Consider the following 27,708-nt stretch of genomic DNA (forward strand, 5'->3'; position numbering starts at 1 on the left):
TAGATGAGAATGTAGTGTCATCTCCAGATACAAACAGTCCTGAGAGTTAGTCCTCTACAGAATAAGTTTTGATTAGACCATTACTGAGCATATGAACTACAAATGAGGCTACTACAGAACTCAGTGGGATAGGAGATATTGTTTGGGTGGACTCCGAAATGTCGGTTGTGCAAAATGAGTTTGAGGGTAAGTTTTAAGGGAAAAGAAGAACACCTGTGTTTGTAACTACAGGTTAGGAAATATTCACTCATTAAGAATCCCTGAAATCTAAACCAAATAAAATTCAAGCCTGAGGACCAAAAATATCAAGGGAATAGTATGCCAAATTTTTCAGAAGTCTTGAGAAATCTGTTCACTCGCTTCTTGCCACTCTTCAGTTCTTTACAAGTTTATTACTTAATAAAAAACGTCCATGGGTTTCACTCTGTCCAGTCAGATTCTTCTTCTGGGAACAACCACAGGTCTTTGTTAGGAGATTGAACTGGAATACCTTGAGTTGTTATTTTTTACTTACTTTTTCAGGTTTTTTGTAACAGTGTGAAATTGAACACTACTACTCCCTATGATTAGCTCTACAGCTACATTTGAAACAGAGAGATCTGTGCAAGCAGTTAACTTTCCTGGAAACTGTTGTTCAGAGCCAGCTGCGTGCAGCTGGATGCTGTTGGCCACCGTACAGCACTGGAAGCAGGTGTGTAGTTATGGAAAAGGCTAAACTGGCTTACTTGCTAGGGTGAAGTGCTGTAGTTATTTGGCCATGATGCTTTCAGGACTTTAATGTTCTCTCCATACTTCACTGTGTTTTGTGAAAATACAAGTGTGTTGGAAACTCTTCACAATCTGCTCCTTTGAATGATGGTTATGCACCGTAACTCAGGTTTGAAAGTACTTCTCTGTGTTTGGATAATTTCTGTGCTGCCTGAAAGTTTATGTAATAAAAGGCTCTCACCGGTATTTTCAAGTGAATGTTTGCTCTCACAGATGCATGCACACATTTACTTGGTTTCTGTGTCGTCTGCATGTAAATAATCATCTTTGTCCCTCAGAGTGATTCCAGGATTTTTTATTTTTGAAAGCTCTAAGATTTGGGGTTTAAAGTTTTTGTTTCCTTTTTCTGAAATGTTTATTTGTTTAAATGGATAACATGCTACTTTGTCACTCTTTTAATAAATTGAAACAAAACGCAGCATTTCTAACAAGCACAGCACTGTTTTAATTTAAGTGTGCAGTGGATCTGTGACTTTTTTTTCTCTAGACCCCTGCTTCTTTATCCCATCAGTGCAGCAGGACTTTTAGCAGAGTGCTCACATATAATGAACGTACAGGGACATCAGCTTGGCATGATTCAAACTTAAGGACTTTCGAAGGAGCTTTTATTTTTATTTTTATTTTTTTTTTTACTGTCAAAACTGACTAATTAAAAAAAATCACATTTGTCAGCTAAAAAATAATTACTAAAATATGTACTTACATGACAGAAGTTCTGAAGGTATCACTGCATTTTGCTGAGAGAGAATTTTATGAAACAAGCAAACAAACAAAACCAAAAACAATTTAAGCTTTTATTTTCAATTTAAGCCTTAAAATTCTCATTTTCTGATTAATTAGGATGCCACAAGTAGTATTATGTCAAATTGCAGATGTAGGGCTTTGCTTTTCTTTACTTACATATTTCTCCTGTTGCTGTCATTTGTGCAAGAGTCCTTTTACCAGATATTTGTTCTAATTGTCATGTAAAGAATTTAACCCTATAGAAAGGAGGTATCATTAAGGAACTTTAGATTGTGGTTTCATAATGTGGTTCATTCTGGTATCTGAACTTGTTTTCTTCTTGCCACTGTTCATTCTTACTCCTGTACTGAAGCTAATCAGCATCTCAGCCACACAATCATCTACATATTTTTTTCCCCAAGCTGTGATGTTAACCACTCCAGCTTAAACATCTTGCCAAATATGCATTTACATGTGTGTTTGAGGGATTTTTTTTCCTTTCAAAGGCAGATCAGTTCTCTGCACTTATTCACAGATTGGTCATGTAAACCACTGTAAGAAACAGGAGAGTAGTACAAGGCAGTATTGAAAAAAAACAATTGAAAATAAGCAACAGAAATTCATATTGTTGTGTTGTAAATGGAGGTTTGGTGACAGAATTTAGTGTTTATAAAGCACTCTGTCTGCCTCACCTTGGCTGGTTAAATAGAAAATGTCACATGTTGTGAGACTGAGATACGAACATAATTAGTTTGGAATCCTTTCTCCCCTGTGAATTTGTCTGAGTCTTGAAAGCTTACAAATTCTCACTTCACTAAACTCACATTAAAATTGGTATTTACATCAAAGCTATGTTAACTTTCATAGACTATAGCTGTGGAGTGCAAAACACTTTTCTGTTTCATTTAGTTCCATGAAATGGTGTACATAGAAATGTATGTTACCTGAGGACTTCCCAGGTAGCGACCTATTAATACATGTAATTCTCCTGTAGCTAAAGCTTTTGAGATGATAGATTCTTCTGCCCTTAGAGTGCTTTTTTTCCATATTGCTGAAGCAGAGAGGAAGTTACTTAACACCTATGTTGAAATATGAGCCTGCAAATGCTAATTAGACAAAAGCCTTCATAACTCAAATAACTTTCTGATGCAATTTTTAAGGACAAATGGGAACATTGTTGAAAAAGGCATTGGTGCATTTCTGTTATCACAAAGATTTCTAGCAACAGCAGCAAAATTAAATATTGAATTAGGGGAAGGGAAAAACCCCTCACCATTCCTACATGAAACTGAAAGGATGGAGACTGTAGGGGCTTGAGAACTGTGATGTTCTCATCCATGGCTTTAAGCATACATGTTCCCGGCATGATTTTAACCTGCGTCCAAGACAATTGTTAGCATCAATTAGGGAACAGGACAGGACAGAACCTTTTCTAGACTCTATATCTACAAGGGGTGAGAAGAAAAATTTAGTTACACCACTATGACTTTTGCAGTGCCACTTGTATTCGGGACCTAAGTACAAGCCCTAATTACTTCTATTTTTGGTTACAGTCACTGACAATGGGCTTGTATGTCATACTGAATTCCTGTTAAAAATGTGTTTCGTGTGTGTCTGTGAGCAAGATGAAGTTTGAAGTCTTTGGTGGAAATGGAGTGCTGCTTAACAAAGCATTAAGGGCAAGAGAAGAGTTATGGAAACCTTGCAAGACCCCACAGTCCAGCTTTGTTAGAAGCCACTGTACCAGTGGAAGTGGGGGAGTACATGAAACAGAGCAGAAAGCACTCCTGCTGCTGGGACAATGTGCTATCAGGGATCTTCTGTAATCTCAGTGGACAGTAATTTGGGGGATAGGAAAGAAAGAAAGAAAGAAAGAAAGAAAGAAAGAAAGAAGGAAGGAAGGAGGGAAAAATAAACTTTTTTTTTTTTTTTTTTAAGGAATATTGCCTTATTTAGTAATAAGGAACTGCAGATATGATGGTAAGCTGGTGATATCTGAAGACAGGTCTCTATTAAATCAAGAGTAATGTATCTGTTACCAAAGCTCATTTTTTACAAGTTTAATCTGTCATTACTTCCTTTCTTGTCCTTGTTTTAGTCTCATAAGATTTTTCCTGACCTATTAGTACTTAGCCTTGAGAACAAAAAAGTGGTACACACAGGTGTTCCACAGTTTTTATTTATTGAATAATACATTGCATTGAGTACTTTGCATTAAGATTTATCTGTTCAGAGTTAAAGACTAATTCTTCTTTAATGTATTTTACTGAAACATAAAGCATTTTGATTACATTTAATAAACATGATTTCAAGTGTCTCTAGGGTATATGTATATAACATGATTACAACTTTTTAACTTACAGAAGAGTAAGCTCTTGCCTTATTCTATTAAAATTACTGTCCTTACCTAGTATGACAGGTCTTAATAGTTCAAAATCCAATTTGATTTAGTAATAACAATAAATGCAGAGAATGTTGGGAGCAACAGAGAGAATATCTGTTTGTGAAAACTTTCTCCAACAGTTTTTATTCATAATACATCTGTACAGTTGTGATATGTATTTTATTGTCTTGCCCTCATTAAGTATAAGCTTGTTATGTCATCTTAGTAACATAATTCTCAGTATTGGTCAGGCAGTCTCCTCTTTCAAGGAGTTTCCAGGAAAAAAAAACAAGTATTAGGAAAAAATAGGCTTCAGATTGCTGAATGTATAATCTTTCAGTGTCCCACTGGTTTTTAAATAATAACAAGAACATAAATAGTAAGAACATAAAAATTTTGATTGTGCAATATATTTCCCTTAATCATTTAAGTGTATCAATATAATAATATCTTGGTGCATTCCTGTCTGCCACCTTGAACTAAGTTTACTTTTCCATGTAAAATCTCTCTCTCTGGTAAAATCAATTTTAAGTGTCTCAATGACACTTAAATGTCAGACACAAATGTCTGTGTGATGTCAGGCTGACAGAATAGGAGGTGCACAAGTGGGTCTCTTAGACCTGTCGTCTCCTCTTGTTTTGGCCAGATAAGGAAGCTTCCTTTATTAGACTCCTGAATACAGTGGGAGTTATTTTTTTTGTATAAAATTGTTGTATAAATTAAGGTCAGCTTCAATCATATTCCCCCAGATTCCTCTCTCCATATGACTGCATGGGAACTGCCCCATAGTTTCAAGTTTTGCTTAGAATACTTCTAATAATTGTGATTTGCTCACGCACTTTCATTTTTGCCTTTAACTAACATAATATTTCTTATGACCTGGTGTTTGCCTTACAATGGCTTCACAGTGACTGCACTTTAATCTTAATTTCTCAGATTAAAGCTGTAAAAATCTTCCAATATCCTTTTAAAAGCTCTCCAATTCCTTGATCACTTTGGTAGTTCTGCTCTGCATTTGCTTCTGATTGAATTACTCTTATTTGAACATGAGTAATCAGATTTGTATGGAGGCCTCCAGGTCTGATCAGTTTCTTGTATTATACTTATCTTTCTGTTTGATAAGTACCTTGCTAAACACACAGAGAGACTGTCATTTTTACCTTCACACACTCTGGGCTTTCAAGCACAGGATGGATTTGATTTTTATGGGTTGGGTGTAGGTCTTTTGACTAATTGGATCGTCAAAAATGGTCTGGTTAAAAAAGGTATTTGCTTGCTATTATTTGTTATCATGCATGAGGTGGTGAGCTAGACACACTGAACATTTTAGAGGAGTTGGGAAAGCATGATTTTGGTATTTTTAAATATACAACTAATGACTTCTGGTCTCTGGTAGCTGGCAAAGTTTCCCTTCATAAATTTTACACAGCCTCAAATGTTTCTTTAGCTTTGGCTTGGACTGTCATTCTCTGCTCATTTTTCTTCTATTTCAAGAAGAGAAAACTAAAATCTAGAAATATTGTTCACTGATCTTAGCTTGTATAGGAAAGTGTGTAGTACATCTGAGACAAAATTAGTATGAAGAAATAGAAAGTTTTATCTTTAATTTCAGATGGCCTTTGAACTTGAGAGTTTTCTGGCATTGTTTATACAATATTGACTTTTATGGTCTTATAACAAATGGCAAGACATTTGTTGCATACTTTATAATGAAAGTAAACACACTAAAAATAAAATCCATCAATCTTTCGTTATTACCTGCACAAGAAAATTAAAATATCAGTCTCAATGTGGAAGATATATTAGAGTTTTAAGTTGCTGAATACTCCCAGATGATTTTCATGGCTTTGCAATCCAATACAATTTTGCACATCCTTAGAGATGGACAGACACCATTGGGTAAATACTTGTGGAACAAGAAAGCTGTAACTTTCAGAAGTTATATGATTCAAGTATTTTATCTGAAAAGTATTGCAATGATTTATGAATGTACAGATACAGAAACAAACACACAACAGGTAAGAGATTTCCTCTTATCTTTGGATTCTATGAAAATATAGGTTTCTCCATTCTCAGCTAACGATAATAAATGTAACAGCTTTCTTTCTGTAAGCTAGTAAGGCTGTAGGGGTTTTTTTGGTTTTTAAAGAAAAAAAAATCTCAAGTAGGCCCAACAAAGACAGACTAAACAAAAAAGTTTCCAGCAGATAAGTAGTGAACCACATTTGATGCTACAATATGTGTGTTTCTGTACTGTGTAGATTCTTGAAGGCTGCATTTGGCACCTCGAAGTCTAAATATGGCTTGATTGTCAGGTATTCCACAAACTTCTACTTTGGACGTTTTGGTTGCTGGGAGTGAACTCTTCCTTCCCCTACATAAACCAAATGAAATACATTATTTTTGATAAAATAATTTTTTAAAAGGATGTAAATAACCGTTGTTAGGTAACTTGCAGATTAAAGCTTTCAGGGTTAGTTTTGTGTCTGTGTGGATGTGTGGATGTGCACACTTGTTGGTGACAAAAATTTTTGTGTTACCCTTCTAGTAGTAGATTCTGATAATAATTTTGTTGAACTCTGGGATAGAGAAAAATGTCATCATTTCATTTTGGGGGTAATAAAGATGAAAACTCTCTGCATATTTATTTTATTTTATTTTCCTTGACACCTCCCCCACCAAATAGATTAATAATAAGCTTAGATTGTTGTATTTTGTGAGATTTGTTTTCTGACATACCAGCTACTGGAAGAGGTTTTGCAAAAATCCCGAGATCATCTATTAAGAAACAAATTAAAACTGGAGGCATTCAAACCAAATATTTCCTGTTTTGATCTAATGTGCATATGTGTGTATCTACCTATAATATATATATATATATACACTAAATAAATAAAGTAGGCTAAAAATTGAGTGTTTGTAGAAGTCTTTATTAAATACATAAAAAACTATTGTGTAGAGTAAAAATTAATTTAGTGATAGTTGTTAAATTATATTTCCTGTGGGAGGCATTCCTTTTACATATTATTTTTCTTATTATGTGTTTTCACCTTATCTGTATAATACCAAGGACTTTTTAAGTATCAGAACTTCAATACAGAATTATTTTTTTATTATTTCTATAGAAACCAGGGCCCTAGCTGTGGACCAATACTCTGTATTACATTAGATACTAGCATTTTGTCTGTGAGTGCATGATCTGTGTTCCACAACCATATAACCCAAGTCACAAGTATATTTGAAGCTCAGGATCATAACAATTAGGAAAAAAGCTATAATCAGATTAGCTAGCACTAGCTACCATTGGTTTTAAAGGGGGTCGTTTGCCAGCAAACTTCTTGAACATGGAAACATAGACTGATTTAAATTGGAAAGGGTCTCTGGTGTTTGATTAGCACTCACTCATCCCTACAAAAGAAGGGCCAAATTATATAAGACTGCATAGGGCCTTGTCCTGTCATGGTTTGAATACTTCCAAGGACAGATTTTGGAGTCTTTCTGGGCAACTTATTTCAATCCATGGCTGCCTTCAAGCTGGAAAAAAAATGAACAAACATTCTAAATTCTACATGCAATTTCCTTTGTTGCAACTTACATCCATTGCCTCCCATCGTGTCACCATGCACCTTGGAGAAAAGTCTTCTCTATGCTCTCACATTAGGTATATGGAAACAGGATTAAGGTTCCCTCTTTCCAAATCAGTCATCCAAGGGTGCTTAAAGAACTGACTGATAACATAACGAGGCTTCTCTCCATGATTTTTCAATGCTCCTGGGAATCTGGAGAAGTCCCAGTTGATTAGAAGCTGTCAAACGTTGTCCCAATCTATTATTTAAGAAGACCAATAGGGATGATCTCGGCCTGTCAACCTCACTTCTGTTTCTGGCAAAATTATGGAGAAGATTGTTGTCGGAGTTATTGAAAAACATCTGATTGACAACACAGTCACTGGTCGCAGCCAGCACTGATTCATGAGGTGAAAGTCCTGCTTAACAAGGTTACCCAATCAGTTGACCAAGGGAAGCCTGTCAATGTGATATTTTTGGATTTCACTAAAGCCTTAAATACTGTATCTCATAGTCTCCTCCTGGACAAGAATATACACATAATGCAGTGGGTGAGCAATTGGCTGATGGGCTGTGCCCAAAAGGTTCTAGTAAATGCGGTTATGTGGAGCTGGTGACCAGTCACTAGCAGGTTCTGCAGGGATCCATTTTAGGGCCAGCCCTCTTCAATGTCTTCATAAATGACTTAGACTCAGGACTTGAGGGAATGCTAAGTAGGTTCACTGGTGACACAAAATTGAGAGGAGGTCCTGCAGAGGGATCTGGACAAACTGAAGAACTGGGCAATCACCAAATGCATAAAGTTCAACAACGGCAAGTGCCAGATTTTGCACCTGAGACATGGCAACCCTGGCTGTACATACAGACTGTGGGATGAGAGGATGGAAAGCAGCTCCGCAGAGAGGGATCTGGAGATTCTGGTGGATGGCAAGTTGAACATGAACCAACAATGCACCCTGGCAGCCAAGAGGGACAACCGTGTCCTGGGGTGCCTCAAGCACAGCATTCCCAGCCGGGCGAGAGAGGTGATTGTCCCTCTCTGCTCTGCACTGGTGCAGCCTCACCTGGAGCACTGTGTGCAGTTCTGAGCACCACAGGATAAAAAAGATATAAAGCTACTAGAGGGTGTCCAGAAGAGGGCTATAAAGTTGGTGAAGGGTTTGGAGAGGAAGCCATATGAGGAGCAGCTGAGTCACTTGGTTTGTTCAGCCTGGAGAAGAGGAGACTAAGGGGAGGCCTCATCACGGTCCACAGCTTCCTCACAAGGAGAGGAGGAAGAATAGAAGCCGAACTCTTCTCTTTAGTGATCGATGACAGAAGCCAAGGGAATGGCAGGAAGATGTCCCAGGGGAGGTTTAGGTCAGACATTAGGAAAAGGTTCTTCACCCAGAGGGTGATGGAACACTGGAACAGGCTCCCCAGGGAGGCAGTCATGGTTCCAAGCTTGACAGTGTTCAAGAAGAGACTGGACAATGGCCTCAGACACATGGTGTGAACTGTGGGGCTGTCATATGCAAGGATAGAAGTTAGACTTGATGATCCTTGTGGGTCCCTTCCAACTCAGAACATTCTGCTATTTTCTCCAGGCTGAAAAAATGCAGCTCTCTTATCCTCCCATCACAGGACAAGTGCCCCAGAAGACAAGTGCCTCAGTGGCCCTCCACTGAACTTAATGTGTTATGTTATTGTCCTCCTTGTAGTGTAAAGCCCCAGATGGAACACAGTGCTTCAGCTGTGGACTCACAAACACAATATAGAGGTGACGAATAATTTCCGTTGGTCTGTTGGCTGCTCTTTTACTCTTTTACAGCTTGGGGTACAGTTGTGTGTCTTTGCTGCCAAAGCGCATCGCCAGGTCCCTTTCTGCCAAACTGCTTCCCAGCCAGCTGGCACCATAGTGTACAGTTGCATAGTTTTATGCTGTCTGGGGGGAAAAACTTTACATTTGCCTTTGTTGAATTTCATTATATTTGTGTCATGATGTTTCAAAGGGATCTTGTCAATCTGGAGAACGGCAGTTCTGACCTTAGTGTATGGCCCCTCCCTCGTTTGGTGTCATCCTGAGCTCTGAGATAATTCATTCCTGCTCCCATTCCAATAAAAGGTATTAAAGAATATCAGCTCTGTTATCAACCCTCAAGTAATCAACTAGCAACCAGTTTCCAGCTGAGCTCTTTACTGGTGGTCACAACACTCTGAATCTTGCATTCCAGCCAATTTCCACCTATCTTACCATTTCATGCTGCACTGTCACTCTTACAAGGCTACTATGGAGAGCCTTGTCAAAAGCTTCGCTGAAGGCAAAGTAAACATCATCCACTGCTGTTCCCTAGTCCTTTAAGCCAGTCATCTCTTCACAGAAGGCAATCAGATTGATCAGGCATGATTAACCCTCAGTGACTTCATGCTGACTCTTCCAGCCTCCTATTGAACTGGAAGTTAAAATCTGGAAAAGATGCTCAGTTTGCTGGAGGCCCATCACTGTTGAAGTACAAATGGGGTCATTACTGAGCCCAGTACTTTTTAACATATTCATTAATGACATGGACAACAAAGCACATGCTCAGTGTGTTTGCAAGTGATACAAAACTTGGAGGAATGGCTGATATACCAGATGGTTTGTCTGCCATTCAAAGGGGTCTTGACAGGATGGAGAAGTAGGCAAACAGAAGTCTCATAGTGCTCAACAAAGAAAAATCCCAAGTCTTACACCTGGGAGAAAATAACCCCAGACACAAGTAATGGATGGGGACTGACCATCTGGAAAGCATCTCTGCAGAGAAGAACCCAGGATCCTAGTGGACAACTTGTTGATCACAGGTCAGCAATATACCCTTATGGCAAAGAAGACCAATAACCTTCTGGGTTGCTTTAGACAGAGCGCTGCCAGCAGGTTGAGGTAGATGAATATTCAATTCTGCTTAGCACTAGTGAGACGACACCTGGAGTGGTGTGTCCAGTTCTGAGCTCCCCAGTACAAGAGAGAGGCAAGCACATACTGAAGTGAGTCCAGCAAAGGGCCACAAAGGTGGTTAAGATTTTGGCACATTTGACCTGAAAAGAAACAGAGATCTGGGACTGTCTGTCCTGGAGAAGAGACTGCTCAGGGGAATCATACTGAAGTGTGTAAATTCCCTTGTGAGAAGGGGTAAAGATCTTGCAGCTGGACTTTTCCCAGTGGTGGCCACTGGCAGGCCAAGAGGCTATGGACATGAGGAGAAATGTAGAAAATTCCACTTAAACATAAGAAAAAGGGGTTTTTATGTCTATCTATATATATCTACATATATTTTTTTGTTTCTTCTGTGAGGTTCATTAAACACTGCAAAAGGTTTCCCAGAGAGCCTAAGGAGTTTCCATTTTTGGAGATGCTCGAAACTGAAACAGACATAGTCTGGGCAACCTGCTGTAGCTTCTTCATCTCTTTCACTTTCCAAAAAGTGTCCTATCCATGAAAGCAGATTTGTCAGCCATGTTGGTCCTGAGAATAAAGAAAATTTTTTTGAAGGGTAGGACTGTGCAGTTTCTGTCCTGTAACAAATGACCTATATGCATCTACAGTGTTCCATAATAAAATATGAAAGCAGCATTAGTAGATCAATTAACTACTCATTCTATATAGCTCCTGGAAATAGAAAGGACAAAGTTGTTTAATAAGTTGACAGTGAAATATTACAAGCTTTTAAATTTATTAACCATTTGGAATTATTTAAAAAAAAGGAAGGTTGAAATGTTCTGTAATGGAACTTAATGTAAGACATTAGAAACTTAAATAAAAGATATTGATTTTGTAGTCTTCTTTCTAGGTAGAAATGGCAAGTACAGTTCTACAGAATTCTTTAAAACTAGTTTTTAAAAGCAAATTTCATTACTTACACCTTAGAAAAGAAATATATATATTATTTCCAAAAGAGATTTATTGAAAAAAATACTTGTACATGTATATACATATATATATCTTACTAAGTCTGTCTTTTGTTCAGTACAGCACTTTTATTTTGGTAGATTGAAAGGCTATTAATTTTCTTTTTCCCCTGAGTTCCTTTTCAAATGAAGCTGCTTTTCTGAGTTGGAGCAGAGACTTTCATTTCAGTGTCATTCTTGCAAGAAATTCCAATGTTTTTTCCTCTCCTATTTGTAAGCATATTTTGTTCTGTTTTCATAACAAGTACAGTTAATATCTTCCTCAAAATTTTTTTTCTTCTTCTCTGACTCCAGAAATACAGTTGTATGTATATCATCTATTTGTGCATGAAACCGCAAAGTACACTGTTTACGGTAGCCATGCGGACAGGGTATCATGGGCTGTGCATCACACCTATTAAACATCTTTACATCTGCCCTGAAATTTTTTGTAACCCAAATTTTCTCCACAGAGCTGCTGAAATTCCCTCCAGTGTTGTAATTCCAAAGCTATCAACCATATCAAGGGACTTCTTGCTAACTTACATTCTTTCATTTGTGTGTGGTTTTGCCTGTGGCCGCCAGTGTAAGAAGGTAATGTCAGGAAACACTAGGGGGACTGTGATAGAAGGACCATGAACAGCAAAAAAGTAGCTAAGTTTACAATTATTAACACATTTGGCTGAATTTAGGTACAACCCAGAAAACTTCTCCAATCATTTCAGAAAGAACAGGAAAAAGAACAAATAACATGTATCCTTTTAAAGTCCTGTAAAGCTGTAGAATAAGTGAAGGGAAAACATGTACCTTCCTCTTTCCTTTCCTCCTTCCGCTTCCTGCTTTTCTTAATTTGAATTAAGCTGTTTTTTGAATTGTTACTCTCTAGTTCCAACTACCATGTGTGTCACTGGCCTGTAAAAGCTGACCAGCTGACTCACAGAAGGGTGAAATTGTTATCTTTAATTGACATAAGCAGTATGAGCTTTTTGCTATTAAGGCCTCCAGGCAATCTTTGCAATCTAGTTGATGATCATGACATCTGAAGGAAAAAATATCCAGTATGTTCTCTTGAAATCATTGTCAGATTAAAACTGAATAGCACTCTCAACAAAGTTTGGGAGGGTAATTTTCATAGTTTTGTAATTAATTTCAAATCTAGATGCCTTATTCTTGCAAAAAAATAATAGGAGTTGGGCTGAAAGAGATCTCAAAACCTTCCAAGTTTATTAGAAAGTATCTTTTTTAACTTGACCTTTCAAATCAAAGTACAAAAAATGCCATACTGAAACAGGACATTGCATTTCCAGGAGCTGTCATGAAGGGTTTGAAGTAAACATGAGAAAAACATATAGGCACTGCTTGTTGGATATTTAAAGACTCCTGCATTCTAGTGTGATGACTGCAGTAAGAAAACTTAGGTGGAATAAAACAGTCATTCAAAAGTTTATTCAGTTCAATGACATTTGTATTTTGTTTTGTTTTTTTCATTATCACCCACTGCTGTCTAATTTTATGTGATTTCTCTGTTACAATATATCAGAAAGGGGTAGGTGATGAAATCTAATATACAATAAAATGAAGGAAACTGTTCATAAGTGAAAGCAAAGGATGACTACATTCAAGGTCCTATGAATATGCTCTCAAGTAGCCTGTGTTGCAAATAAATATGGAGTTTAGATCCAGAAAGAATATTGAAAAGGCTGTGTAAATAAATAATCTGCTACGGGCCATCTGAGAATAAGTAATTTGTTAAATATGAGTTTATTTAACAACCTTCAGTTGATTATTCATATATCGTCAAAAAATTGTGCCATTTCTCTATTATGTTTCACAGTACTGCTGTGGTTTAGCCTTTTGCCACTGTCTGATAATGAACATTAGTGTTATGTTTTAGCATATAGGTTATGAACTTTTGAGTGCTTTTCTAAAAAAAAGAAAAAAACAACAACAAACCAACAAACTACATAACATGTACATAGTTTAAGTAGTGAGTTAAAACCTTCGGCGTGTTTTCATTAGGGATTTTGATCATGTGCATTCATCGAATAGTGCAACTGTCTAAGAAGGTGCAGGTAATGTATGAAGAAGACCCATCTTTTAGCTTTAATTTAACAAATAAATCTTACTGCAGATTGCTCCAGATTGGTCTGTACAAGGAAGTGAAGTCCACACAGGTTCTTATGTCTGTCATAATGGTAAAGATAGACTTTTGAGGAGAAAATCTTAGGAGATGGGTCCACTTGTCTATACCATTGTAAATATTTTTGCTCTTAAAACACTAACAAGATTATTTTCCAAACACTGTAGTATTTTTTTTTTCCAAACATGAGAAGGATTGGAATGAAGAAACATGAGATAAAGCATGCTGCGAACACCCAAATAAGTTAGGTCAGTATAAATCATTATGTTCAGTGCTTCTGTGTAGTATAGTGTATATTTGCTCTCAATGCACAGTAAGCATCAAATTATTTCTTGAATAATAAAAGATGCTGTGACACTGGTGATTCTACTACCTTCCTCCAGAAAGAGACTGCACATTTCCAATCTTATTAACAGGACACCTCAGTAACACTACAGAAAAATATGAATCTTTTACTGAAAACTTGGCAAAGAATTTAAAGCTTGATGGACATATATATCTTTTGCATATGGTGGCTTTGGTCAGCTATAACTCTCATAACCCAAAGATTAAACTATTTTGGTTACTGTTATTAAACTTCAAAGGATAATTCATTTGAGATCCAGACTAGAATCAGTAAAGTCTGTGCAGAATAAATTTTGCAGCTACCTTAATATGCTTCAATCAAAGTTCTAGAAAAGCACATAAATAATGAACTTGAATGCTTGATCTTGACAAGTGGTGAAATCCTGTGAAGTATTACATGTATTATTGAACATGACTGTCATTCTCTGATCACTCATCTTTTACTGGTTTTTAGGAGGTTGTGGTAAAATGTGTGCCAGTTTTAGGATGCCAAGACCCATTTTTTTCTGGAGTTCTTGACAGATGTAGTGGTAAGAAGAGGCAAAAAACCATCCTATTGTTGGAGACCTTTTTACATAGAAGACTGATTTGTTGCAATATAATTTCAGCAGTTGTCATGTGTAGGGCAGATAGAGACTTACTTTGATGTGTGTTCCTTGGGAAGGCAGTTTATGAGAAATCATAGCATCTTTGAACAGTGTTTGGTTTTGTTGGTTGGTTGGTTGGTTTTTTGGTTTGTGGTTGGGTTTTTTTGTTTGTTTTTGTTTGATTTGGCTTTTTTTTTGTTGTTTGTTTGTTTTTTTCTTTTTTTTTTTGATAGAACACCCAATCATAAAAAATAAATGCCAATTTTTGCATTGCATGGTTGTTGCACCAGAGCTTATGATGAAACTACTTCATATTACAGTGTCTTGTAAAAATGCTTTGGTTGGAAAATAACAGAAAAAAGAGATTCTTATTTCAAATGCAGATATTCTCCTGTGTCAAAGCATGTAACAAATATTTATTGCTTGACTTGTCTTGCAAAATTACTTGTATTAACCTATCACTACTAAAGCAACAAAAAGGAGAAAATTTGCCAAAAGAGATATAGCATTTTTGATAGTTCTATAAAGCACATAACAATGTATGCCTTAACATATAATGGACCACTGTTTACAACTTCCTCAAATGTAAATTAGTATCTTAATTGTATTCCAATTATTTCAAGGATTTAAAATCACTTTCTCATTTTATTTTGTATATTCTCATTCTCCTACATGTGGATCAAACACTGACTTTCTCGCTAATGTGATTGAACCCGTCGAAATAGATGTGCTATTCTATTAAGTCTGCTGAAACAACACAAGATAATTCAGTTATCATACTGTTTGTTTCTAGCTTTGGTAGCTACTTGCTCAACAACCTGAAGTAGTTCCTGTAATGCACAGAAATCCTAGATCTCTGATCTGCAAGACTGGTAGAAAATTCATCTAACTCTATCATTCATTAGAGTATGATGTGGATTTTGTTACCTTGTTAGTATTTATAGAAGATTTTAGAATTTTTCTTATAAAAGGATGTTGTAAGTGAAAGTGTTCTCTCTTAATTTTCTTAGCTTTATGTTTTTTGGGCCATTTTGAAATTTTCCTGTATAATTTGCATTGTAACTGAAGTGCAATCATGAACATTTAAATGCCGGTATGACTAACTGTTTGAGTAATGAATTAAGAGTGTACATTCAATAATTTGACTTACATGGTATAATGGGGCCTAATTAGCACAGGTATATCGATATAATGCTCTACAACGCTCTGAGGATGTGCATGTATTGAGTGATTAATCCTCTCTACATGCAGATTGGTGAGGTTAGTATGGTTATGTAGATTGTGCAGATGGGTAGATTGAGGAAAGAGAGAAGTGTGGCACAAAAGATTTTGTCCATGAAACATGGGGTTTTTGAAACAATACCTGAATTACATGTGAGCTTTTCAGACCACCATTTCCCTGATGAACACATTTATCTTTTGTGCTCTATTTGTGACATATTTCAGCTTCCTGCACTTATTTGTTCTGCTTTAAACAAAATTAAACAATTTTAATTCGTACTACGTCATTGAAAGGAATGACTTGCCAATAGTAATTTTCAAATGAGATTAAGAACACAAACAGTTGCATTTTTGTCCTCACCAACACATGCTTTTGCTTCTCCTAGATGGAGGACTATCATCTTGAAACTGATGACTAGTTAAGACAATCTCTTCCAAATAATTAGTGCTTATAAATGGTAGTAACCTTCTGTAATAGAAAATAAGTATGTCCATTCATAACAGCCCAATGTCACTGCTTAGTCTTTGTTTCTGTCATATTTTATGTTTATATTCACAAAGATTGACTTAATTTATTTTCTAGAACCTAAGGTAATTTGAAAATGAGCAGGAATCAAACTTTTAAAATGTAATATGGACTAATTTATTGTCAGAGACCAGTTAATTATTGATTTCTTTTAAATTGGTATTCTGCCAACTAAAATGAAAACTGTACATAAAGTGCCTTGTACTGCCTGAATCCATAATTGTGTTGTGTAAGTGTTTTTGCAGTAGTTACAAAAGAAAAAAAAAAAAACAAACCCAACTTATTTTACTTCATTCAGAGTTTTGGTAGAAACAGCTAGATGTATAGGATATTTTGCTTGAAAATAGATCTGTAAAGAACTTCTCTGAAGGACTGTTAAATGAAAAACTGAGTTTGAAATTGGCTTTGAAAGTGATGGTGCATGTTATAAACTGAAATATTTTGCGAAAGTACATTCCATAACCTAATTTTGCCTTAATTATCAATTGCCAAATAATCAATTATTTAGTTACAGTTGTTTGACAAACATTTATTACTTTGTTTGGCATATTTTAACTGTAACACTTTTCCTTCTTTCTTTTGACAGTTTTACCTAGTCATACTTGTGGCAACCCAGGAGAAATACCTAAAGGAGTACTTCATGGAACAAGATTCAACATTGGAGATAAAATCCGATATAGTTGTATCTCTGGTTACATCCTGGAAGGTCATGCCATGTTGACATGTATTGTGAGTCCTGGAAATGGTGCATCATGGGATTTTCCAGTTCCTTTTTGCAGAGGTAAAAATGAAGACATGAAATATCTTTAAAATATTAAGACAATAATAAAATAGTAGATTAAATAAATTCATATATTATTTTAATTTAATTTAATTTAATTTAATTTAATTTAATTTAATTTAATTTAATTTAATTTAATTTTATTTTATTTTATTTCATTTTATTTTATTTTATTTTATTTTATTCTATTAACTTTATTTGTGTAAATGTACTAACATGCTGCCTAAAAATCTACACCATTTAAAGCAGTAATCGCAATTCAGAAGCAATGGCTCTCCAGAGTTTACATTCAGAGGCAGATATAATCTACTGATCCTTTTTCCTTTTCATTTACATGAGGGATAGCTATAGCAATTTGACAGCAGGACCTGGCAAATGCTTTCGCAGGTTTCCGCTTTTGGAAACTTTCTGCCAGGAAGGAGAAGCTTGAAATCCTCAACCATATGATCTTTGAAAAGGACGTCTGGTGTTCTAATCCCTTTGAGTCTAATTCCTGCTCAAAGCACGGATAACTTCGAAGTTAGATCAGGTCGCTCAGGGCTTTGCCTAGTTGAAATTTTAATATCTCCATGGATGGAGATTCTAAAGCCTCTCTGGAAACATTTTCTAATGCTTAGCTTTCCTTATTTTCATGTCTGATTGGAATTACATTTTTACAGATTATATCCATTTCCTCTTCTCGTCTTGTGGACCTAGGAAAAGATTCTGGCTCCATCTTTCCTAAACTAAAGAGCAAAGTTAGATTTTCTTATAGCTTCTTCTTGTCTGGGCTGAAAAATCCATTTTGTTCATTCTCTAGTCTTATATATCATGTTCTTCAGCATCTTCACCATTTTAGCGGCCCTTCTCTGGACTTGTTCTAGTCTGTCAATGTCAGTGTCTTGTTTGTACTGGAGGACCCTGTGGTGAACACAGCATTTCAGATGGGGCCTCCTGAGTCTCAAGTAGATGAACTAACTCTCTTTAACTCTTTACCTGCTGGCTATGTTCTTGCTCATGCACCGCAATATGAGGTAAGCCTTCGATGCTGTGAAAGTCCACCACTGACTCAGTTTGTGTTTCGCCAGGACCTTAGGTCATTTGGTCAGAGCTGTCACCTAGCAAATATGTTTTGCATGTGATGATTGTCTTCAGGGTATAACACTTTTCATTTCCGTTTTGGAACTTCATGAGATTCCTGTCATCTCATCTTTCTAGCTTATCAAAGCCTGTCATTGAAGCCTGTCTGAATGGCAGCCCCGTCACCCAAAGCATTTGCCTTATTTATCTTGGTGTTGAAATCTTGTGCAGTACAAGTCTAAAACATTTTGAAAGTTAATTTCATTATCTGCAGTAACTCCACTAACAGCTGATTTATGACATGTGACTAGTTCTAAATGAACTTTGTATAAATAGGTTCTCAATTCTCAGTAATTTTGAGAATCCCTAGTTGATTATAGTTACATGAACCTAGATTTTTATGAAGATAACATTAGGAATACTAATTGGATTAGTGGTATTACAATGGTAAGCTTTTTCTTACAATGAAAATACATGTGATGAAAAGAGCATGTAAATGTTATGAAAAAGACACCCGATTATTGGAGGGAAAATAAAGAATAAATAAAAACGACAAACCAGTAAAAAAGATCAGATGTCAGAAAGGTCAAGTTCCAGATTTAAGAAATATTATTGGAGAAATACTTTGGTGAAGAATATATAAACAAGAAGGTGTTCTTAGAACACATAAATGGAGAAAGAAAGAAGAGTTCATGATTCACTATAGAGTAAGATAAGATAAATACAGAGATTCAGAGTTGATATTTTAAAAACATCTGGCAAAGATAAATTGACAGTTTTTGTGTTATCCATACTTTCTGAGGTAACAAGAAATTCTCTCGTAATTTTTTTTCAACATCTGAGGTCAGACAAATGTGATTTTATAAGTTTAAGGAGGAGAAAAATATGTTCTGATCTCAGCATTTATCCTTTTATTAAAACAAACAAACAAAAAAAACCCCCTAAAAATTATAAAGGTAAAGAAAAAGAAATTTACCAACAATTCTGCTTATTGGTGTTTCATTAAATGACAAAGTGAGAGTGTTTTCCCAACTCTAATTTTTACAGTGACATGGCAGATTCCTGCCTGAACAATTTTGTTCATTTTCAGAAAAATCTGAAAGTGTGATGCAATGTTTACATTGATATGAAATTTCAATGAAACTCATTGTCACTGGTCAAATAAGAGGTCAAAGACGTGTTTCAGGAAAAGCAGGCAGGATATACTTTACAAGTTCTTACACAGTAGTGTAGGACTGACTAGCCCACAGCCCATGGAGATACAGACACAGCTACAAGTATTCTTTTTTTATATATATGTGTGTCTAAGTACTAATATTTACACACACACATATTTATATGTATATATTATTGTTTTAATGTCTATCAGTAGGAATGGAGGGACCTGATAAAAGAAATTAAAAGATGCCCGGTCAAAGCTGGATCTGCTCAATAAAATGACTGGAAGACAGGAACAAGAAGTGAAAAATGAGATGAAAGTACAGTGAAAGTAAGGTGAACATACCCAGAATGATATAGTAAATTCAAATAATTCAAAAGAGGACTTCAGTCTGAACTTATGAACATGAGCAAAGTTAACATCAGAGGAAGTTTCAATGACTTACTAAAATTGAAAAACAAACATAAGGGACTGTCATAAAAAATGAAGCATTTTGTAACTGCGCACAAACTTCTTGAAATAACTGGATTAACTTTCTAATTATAAATATATATATATATATATATGTATGTGAAATCTGCAACAGTAATAAAATTGCCCTTAAAGATTTCAACCTTTTCTCTTTTTGCTTCAAAGTTAGGTCTTTACTATTAATTTGTCATAGGCTGTTATTCTAAGGGATCATTATCAGCATTAAAATAAAAATACATTCTGAAGTGCTGTATCATCGTATCACTGGAAAACAGCTTAGGATACTTAACTGAAAAAGAAGACACTCTTTATAAGGTATCCAGAAGACTGATTCTTTTTTTTTTTCTGTGGGAGAGTATGAGATTACAGACTATTCATTAATCTTGAACTTCTTAATCTAGCTATCCACTCTTAAGATCATGTTTTTGCATAAAAAAGGTGGCAGAGTTGGAGTTTTGATTTTAAGTTTGCTCAAGCGTGTACTATCAGTTATTATAGTAACTGAACTTTTCTACCAGGTAAACAAGTTTGTCCATTACTATTTCTGTCTTATTTGAAGTTTGTACCTATGTTAACTAATAGATCAAATTTACTCTCCAGAGTGGATGGAGGGGACATAGGTCTTTGATAAGATAGAATAAATGAGAATTGTAAAAGGCTACTAAATTAATCACAATGTTTACAAAGAAAAAAATGGACCAATCTCAAGCCTCAGAAATGACAAGACTACCCCATTGAGTCCGGTATTTTCAGGGCAAATAACTTTGCACAACCCCACTAGACACTGGAGTCTGCTTAGATCAAGCTTACTGAAACATCAGAGCTAAAATATTCAAAGTAGTCCTACAGCTGCAATTGATGCCTACAGGTGCCTAAACAAATGACAACAATTACTGTATTTTTGTTTTGCACATACTATTAACTTGAAGTGAGAAATCTGACTTTTTAATATACATAAGATAGACAACATTTTCCTAAACCACAGTAATTTCTGAAATTTTAACAAAATAAATCCCTGTCTACTTAGAGAGCAATCCAAATTATTTTGAAGTGTCCTTTGAAAACCCTTGAAAGTAAAAGATTAATCTTAGATGCATGGTCTAATGAGTATTTAATTTATGTGAAGTTGATCAACAGCAAGAGAATCAATTGAGAAAGGGAGGCAAACTGATTACAGAACCTATTTGGGATGCAGTACATCTGGGTTAAAGTGATGATAGACATAAAACCCCAACCTTCTGACAACTTTCTAATTTTTAAAACACAGAACAGAAGAACAGGTGTTGGCTTTTATCTATTCAAAATAAAGTATATAAAAACCTAAAATATATATATTAAAAAAAAAAAAAAGATTAGCAAGTAGAATTTAATATTTCGATGGTTAAAAAGCTGGCTGCCAGTTGGAACTAAGTTAGATCAGTGAGTTTTCTGATGATTGTGTAACATTACACCGTTGTAACACATAACAGGGGTTTTGATCTTCATGAATCTTGCAGTTCGTCTTCTTGGCATTTGGCATTGACACACTGAAACTCAGCATTAATATACCATGGCTTAGTTTCAGGTTTTAATCAGTAGCTTTTTAAAATGGTAATTTTAAAGCCTTATTTTAAAAAGTCATGTAACTCCTCATATTAACCATTTACAAAATATCCAAAACATATATCTGGGAAAACATTCATGTTTATTTCATAGTTGTATTTTCTGTACTAGAAAAATTTTATTAAATGAGGTACAATTATCTACTTTTTCACAAATGAACTACAGAAAAATGCCATTAAATAATGAATTTAATAAATCATAGAATCAAAGAGTACCTCAATGTCCCGTCTGAACTTCCCCTGACACAGCTTCATCCCATTTCCTCATGTCTTGTCGCTGGTCACCAGAGAGAGGAGATCAGAAACTCTCCCTCTGCTGCCCACCTTGAGGAAGTTGTACAGTACAATGAGGTCACCTCTCAGACTTCTCTTCCCCAAGATGAACAAGCCAAGTGACCTCCACCACTCCTCCTAAGTCTTGCCCTTGAGGCCTTTCACCTTCTTGGTCACCCTCCTCTGGACACAGTCTGATAGTTTGATGTCCTTCTCGTATTGAGACACCCCAAACTGCACACAGTGCATGAGGTGAGGCTGCACCAGTACAGTGTAGAATGGGACAAGCACCTCCCTCAACCAGGTGGCAATGCCGTACATGATGCACCCCAGGACACAGTTGGTCCTTTTGTCTACTAGGGCACACTGTTGGCTCATGTTCAACTTACCATTCACTGAAACCCAAACACTCAGATCTCTCACTGCAGGGCTATGCTCCAACCTCAATAAATAAAAAAATTTTTCAGTGGTATTTTTAATAAGGGATGCTAAATAATGAATTTTCTTTAATTGATATAACTTAGAAAATAAGACTCTAGATGGCGATATGTCATTTGATGGCAATTCACAACATTTCATTGACGTTTTTAATTGTATCTATTCTGTTGCTAGTGATAAAGAGGTAAGAAAATTATTACAAATGACATAACAATAATAACATTTTTTATTACTATGAATTCTTCTCTGCAAGTCAGAGATGTTTTTTTAATAGTTATGTTATAATAGTAATGTAGTAAAAGGATCTTTCAGGTGAGGACCTTTCAGTATAAACTAAAGTTGAATAGTCCATTCTTATTATTTAAATTCAGATTCTAAGTTAATTCCAAAAGATTAGATGAGTTTTATATGTTGAGGGTTTTTTGGTTTTGCTATTATGGAATAATATTATGGAATATTATGGAATAAACATTTTTCACTTGCTTAAATGTTTTATTAGTTTTTATATTAAAAAAAAGGAACACGCAACATTGCACACTGGAAGGCATTTGTGTGGGAAGGAGAGGAAAGTCCCGTAAAAATGACTGAATGTTCAAAAGATATCTAAACCAATTTAAATAAAGAATTTTTCTAAGTTACTGTTTCTATTCTTACTGCATCCTTGAATATCTGCTTCGCAGGATGTGCATCTTACAGCAAGATCTCATTTATGCAAAACACAGTTCACCAAAAATTTCAGATTGTTATTTTTGGTGAAATGACTCTTCCTAGTTTGAAGAAAAATGTAAGATTTTTTCTTGACTGCCATGGTTCCTCAGTGATCCTTTTGATTTTCACAGACATTAACTTGATGGATATGTTTATCTCTATTATCTAAGCTACGTATCTATACAACATATATTTTTTATCAAATGTTGCCAGCCGTATGTGTTTTCATGCGTGCTATATATAAAATGCATATTCTCTAAATTCAGAGCACTTAATTTCAGATTACTGACAGACCCAAATGTTTGTAGCTTTATACTTCAAGTAGTCATTTCTGCTGATACAAACAGCACTTTGTGCAGTTGCTTACAACTTGAAAATAACCATAAGTGCTTGGAATTAATTACTTGCACATTATGAAATGCTATTTGTTAATCACTTAGAGTATGAATTCATGAACACTGAGGCACTATCTGCTATCAAATTACTCCAAGCACAGTGACACATTTAGATTGCCAAGCACTGTTCTAGCACTCTCAAAAGCATAACAGAGAAGGCCACAGTCAAGAAAGATGATCAGTCCAAGGTGGCCAAATAGCTCTGAGGCTAGCTAGTGAAACACAGCATATGTCTGAACGATTTATGTCTCCTACCCTCTGAGCACTGTGTCTCCTACCCTCCTGCCTTCCTGTGCTCATTCTTAGGCAATTCATTACATTTTAGCATTCAACAACCTGGTTGCCTTAGCCTGGGTGCCACCTATGATGAAAGAAGTCCTCAAAACACAGGCTTCTGGAAGATGGGAAATATGTCAGAGGAAAGATAATTCTGTGCAGCTGCTGTTTTCTGTAGTCTTTCCCTAATACATCCACATCTGTCAGAGAGAAAATATCAGCTTTCTGGTCTGAGTTAGTTTCTGTGGTCTTACCTGGCTAATATTCCCTTTCCATTTCTGAGCTAACTTGATTTCTCACAAACCTCTTAGAAATTCTCTTATGAACAGATTAAAAACCTATGCATCCCTGTAGGCAGATATTTGTGGTAGCCTGAATTCCTTTGGCTTTCATTGGTAATGCACAGCTTATAAATTTAGATTTTTGCATGTTGTTCCCAGAAATAATCAACTATACAAGCCTTCCTTGTTAGCTATAAAAGTCAGTGCTTTTTAGAGCTCAAAGCTTATTCAAGGGCTCTGCAGCAGAAACACTGAGTAGCATTGTAATTACCACTAGCATGTTACTTAGCGTCAGTATAAACATAGTGGGAGATGGTGTAATTGAGAATGTTGTCATAACAAAATTTATCAGCAAGCAGCTAGTACCAAAGACTTATGGCTGATTTAGGATTTTGCACATCCTACTGGTTACCCTGGATAGAAAAAAAAAACTGCTTGCTGGCTTTCAAGGATGCAGGTAGAAGCTGTATTCATTGTTAACTGGAACTCATACTCTTACATTTTGATTATTTAGAAAAAAATGAAATCCCACGCTGTTATGACAAAATATGAACAAGTAGGAAAAAAGAGAGTGTGGAAATCATAAGTTTTTGGGTTTTGATGGTTCAGTAAAACTTTGATACTGATTATGACCACAGTGGAAATCAATAACTCAATGTTAGTTTCTGTACCGAATTATTGGCACAGGATGTATCAAGTTAATTTGTTTTTCTTTTCTGGGTTAGATGATGTTTTGAAGTGCTTGAAAGCTATACAATTTAAAAAAAAAAAAAAAGTGTCATTCTAGATATTATTGGATAAAATGCCTTGATTTTCCTTTCTGATTTATTAGTTTTACAACAATTTCTAATTATTGTAATCTTTGCATGTATCATGCACCAGGAATTTGAATTCTGATTCTCAGCTTTAACCATGAGTTCAAATTTTGCTTCCTTTCCCCTTTTACCCCTCAGAGGCACAATGGACCTTTCAATATGCACTGTGCAAAAAGCTAAGAATTGATGGAGGAATCAGAAAAGTGGCCTGATTTCACCAGCAAAAAGAAATCTATTAGGATTGTAGATCTATTGCACCCCTAAATCTTCTTCATTTTAAAAAAAGAACACATAAATTTCAGGGTCTGCAAGTAAGATACGAAATTTGTCAAAAAAAAGCTGCCTTCCTCTAAGAAATTTGTGTGCCAAGAAATCATGAACCTCAAAAAGGCTTAGATAGCCAAGGTCATGTTACATTTCTTTATGTCAAAACTAATTTTGCAAATAGAAAAGTAAAGATAACTACTTGTTCAAATCTCCTTAGCAGCTTTCTCTCCTTCTTTTAATAAATTAGTGGTCTGTATAATACTTATTCTGTGTCTGCATTTCTCTCAGTTCTTCCTGTTATTTCAGTCCCTGATTAACTATTTATCCTCTTTTACCAGTCTCCTTGTTTGTTTTTTTTTTTTTTTTTTGATGTCCTGCCACAGTATCCCTCTTTGAATCAGGTGAATCCTTTTTCCTTCAAATCTTCCCTTAAAACTCACTTTCACTGACAAGCTTTCAACTGTGATTGAGAAGAGCAGCTCTACTCCTACCCATCTCTGTTGTCTTAATTAGTCATTCAGTTTTTATCCTAATTAGACTGTAAGTTCCTTCTGTCGTACACCTTGCCAAGCTATTTGTTTTTAAATCTCCACATGCACTTATAGTATGCAAATAATATCTAATGATAATAGCAGTAAGTAAAGATGATAAAATGGGGAAAAATTAAATGCTTCTCTTCTGACCATTCACCTATGCAGAAATATTTTTAATTACTATTTTTGCAGCTTTGATAGCCGCATTACAGCACATCAAAAGCCACTTCGTGTGTTTTTAATTTCTTATTTCAATGGATTGCATGGATGACTTTTTTTTAAGAAAAAAAAAATATTGATATTTTAATATCCAATGCTAATAAAATCAATTTATCTTTAAAGCTTCAGTGAAATGTTATTGGTTAAAGAACAGTACAAAAAGTCTGCTAAACACTTTGGTAACCTATTTAACAACATTCCAGTCTTCCTGTAGTTTGTATTTTTTGGAATTGAGTTCATAGTCATTAAAAAAAAAAATGTTAACAACTGATGATATGTGATGATATGTGGACCTTTGGCAACAAAACTTTCTGAATTTATTTGCCATCTGTAAACATATTTTTTCATAACAAATAACTTGAGAATTGTAAGTATAATTTTATTAACGCTTCCTAGTTCAGGACAGTATTTAAATCTATGATTTTTTTTTTTCTACTGTTTTTTTATAGTTAAAACAAATTAGAAAGAACTTCAGAAAATAAATGTTAATGATTTTTTAAATCTGTATCACAGGGAGACTAACTATATTTCTGTGATTCTCTGCCCAGTTTTTGGGCTTTTTCTGTCAACACTTTTGCAGAGCCATAGTACAGGTTCTGCAAATCAGCTCGTACAAGGTCTCTCTACTGATCTTGTCCTTGCTTGTCCTGCAATAAAGTGTCACCAACAAGGAAAAAGCAAACAAACAAAACCCCCAAACACAACAAACCACACCCCAAACAAAGAAATAAACAAATCTCTGCAGTTTTAAGGCCAGAAAAAATGTACTATTCAGTTCACCTGGATGGAATTTTGTTTCTGTATATATTTATGGATACTATATGCACAGAAGACCTGGGTTTGCTGTGCAGAAACAAAGATGATGCTTGACTTGTTTAAAGTGCAGCTCCACTAGTAATCGATATTCTGTTCATCAGCTGAAGGAGCTTGTGGAGGGACACTACGTGGGACAAGTGGAACTATTGCAAGTCCTCACTTCCCTTCTGAGTATGAAAATAATGCTGATTGCACCTGGACTATATTGGCTGAACCAGGAGATACCATTGCTTTGGTTTTTACTGACTTCCAGTTAGAAGAAGGATATGACTTCTTAGAGATCAGTGGAACAGAAGCACCATCAATATGGTAAGTCAGAGATCTTGCAAAGATCTTAATTTTTATTTTTCTGTTTTTTGATATTTTGAAAAGATGTTAAAGGATATTTAAGATATTTTCTACCTGTTAATAGTTAGTCGTTATGTTATGTATTTTCCTTTAGTTCTTTCCACACTACAGAATTGAAAAAAAAAAGACAGTAACTTGCTTCTGCTCCTTTCCAAGTCTTGATCCTTTCTCTTATTTTCCTCCATCTTCAAGAAGTATATTTGTAAGGTGCCTTAGCAGTGAGCATTTGTTGATGTTACATATTCAAACTTGGTATTGGAACATTTTCTGATGAGTCTTGCATGGCTTATCATGATATTGTATGCTAAAAATGAAAGTAGTGAGCATAATTCAGACTCACAGTAAACCAGGAATATATAGAGAGCAAATAGATGCTGTCTTGTCCTAAACAGGTTATAATTCAGTCTTACTACATATACTCAGGTATGCATGTATTATTATCTTAAGTTATCTGATGTTAAAACTGTTTGCTTTGCAATATTAGGGCTTAGTAATTACAATACTAAATCTACATTCTCTGTCCTAAGTAAAAGATGCTAATTCTGTCTATTGGAATGGATTAAATTGCAGAACAGTTTGTATTAGGATTTCTTTGTATGCTGCATATATAGATTTTATTTTTTTTTAATCTCTGAGAACATCTTGTGCTTGACATTGCTCTAAAATGTAGCCTAGAAAAAAAATACAGATCTGCTGCTTACAGATGACTGATGGTTATTATCATCAGAATGCCTTATTGAAGATCTGAAGCAACCTCACTATTATTTTAACGTCATGATAGGCTAGACAGGACAATATATTAATAATTGCAAAATTCTAGGTAGCATCTGATTTGTTGAAAAAATCTATTAAATAAAAATGTGTGGTAACCATGCTTGGCAAATATGCAAAACCTGGATCTGTATCAGAAGATTATTCCTTCACATTTCCACATGACCAAAAATTGTGTAACAGAAGTCAGTGAAAGAGCTTTGTATCAAATTAAGTGCTGTGTCTGACTGTATGAACTACAATATGTGAGTACCCCTTTTGCCTGTCATGCACAGACATGTATGACAGTTATCGTGGTCAATGTTTTCTTAGTAAGAGTTCTAAGGGCTAGAAGC

At 35.3% G+C, this 27,708-nt stretch overlaps 1 protein-coding gene across 2 annotated transcripts in view; it reads left to right on the forward strand.

Annotated features, from left to right (window-relative positions):
* CSMD1 (CUB and Sushi multiple domains 1) overlaps positions 1-27,708 on the forward strand; it is a 1,060,719-nt gene that overhangs the window by 514,598 nt on the left and 518,413 nt on the right. For both annotated transcript variants that reach the window (XM_065834358.2, XM_071807004.1), the window contains exons 4-5: positions 16,749-16,943; positions 26,356-26,563. In XM_065834358.2, the coding sequence (XP_065690430.2) occupies positions 16,749-16,943; positions 26,356-26,563 (403 nt within the window). The remainder of the gene's footprint in view (positions 1-16,748; positions 16,944-26,355; positions 26,564-27,708) is intronic.

Source organism: Patagioenas fasciata, chromosome 3 (genome assembly GCF_037038585.1).
Source record: "Patagioenas fasciata isolate bPatFas1 chromosome 3, bPatFas1.hap1, whole genome shotgun sequence".
In the NCBI taxonomy this organism is placed as follows: domain Eukaryota; kingdom Metazoa; phylum Chordata; class Aves; order Columbiformes; family Columbidae; genus Patagioenas; species Patagioenas fasciata.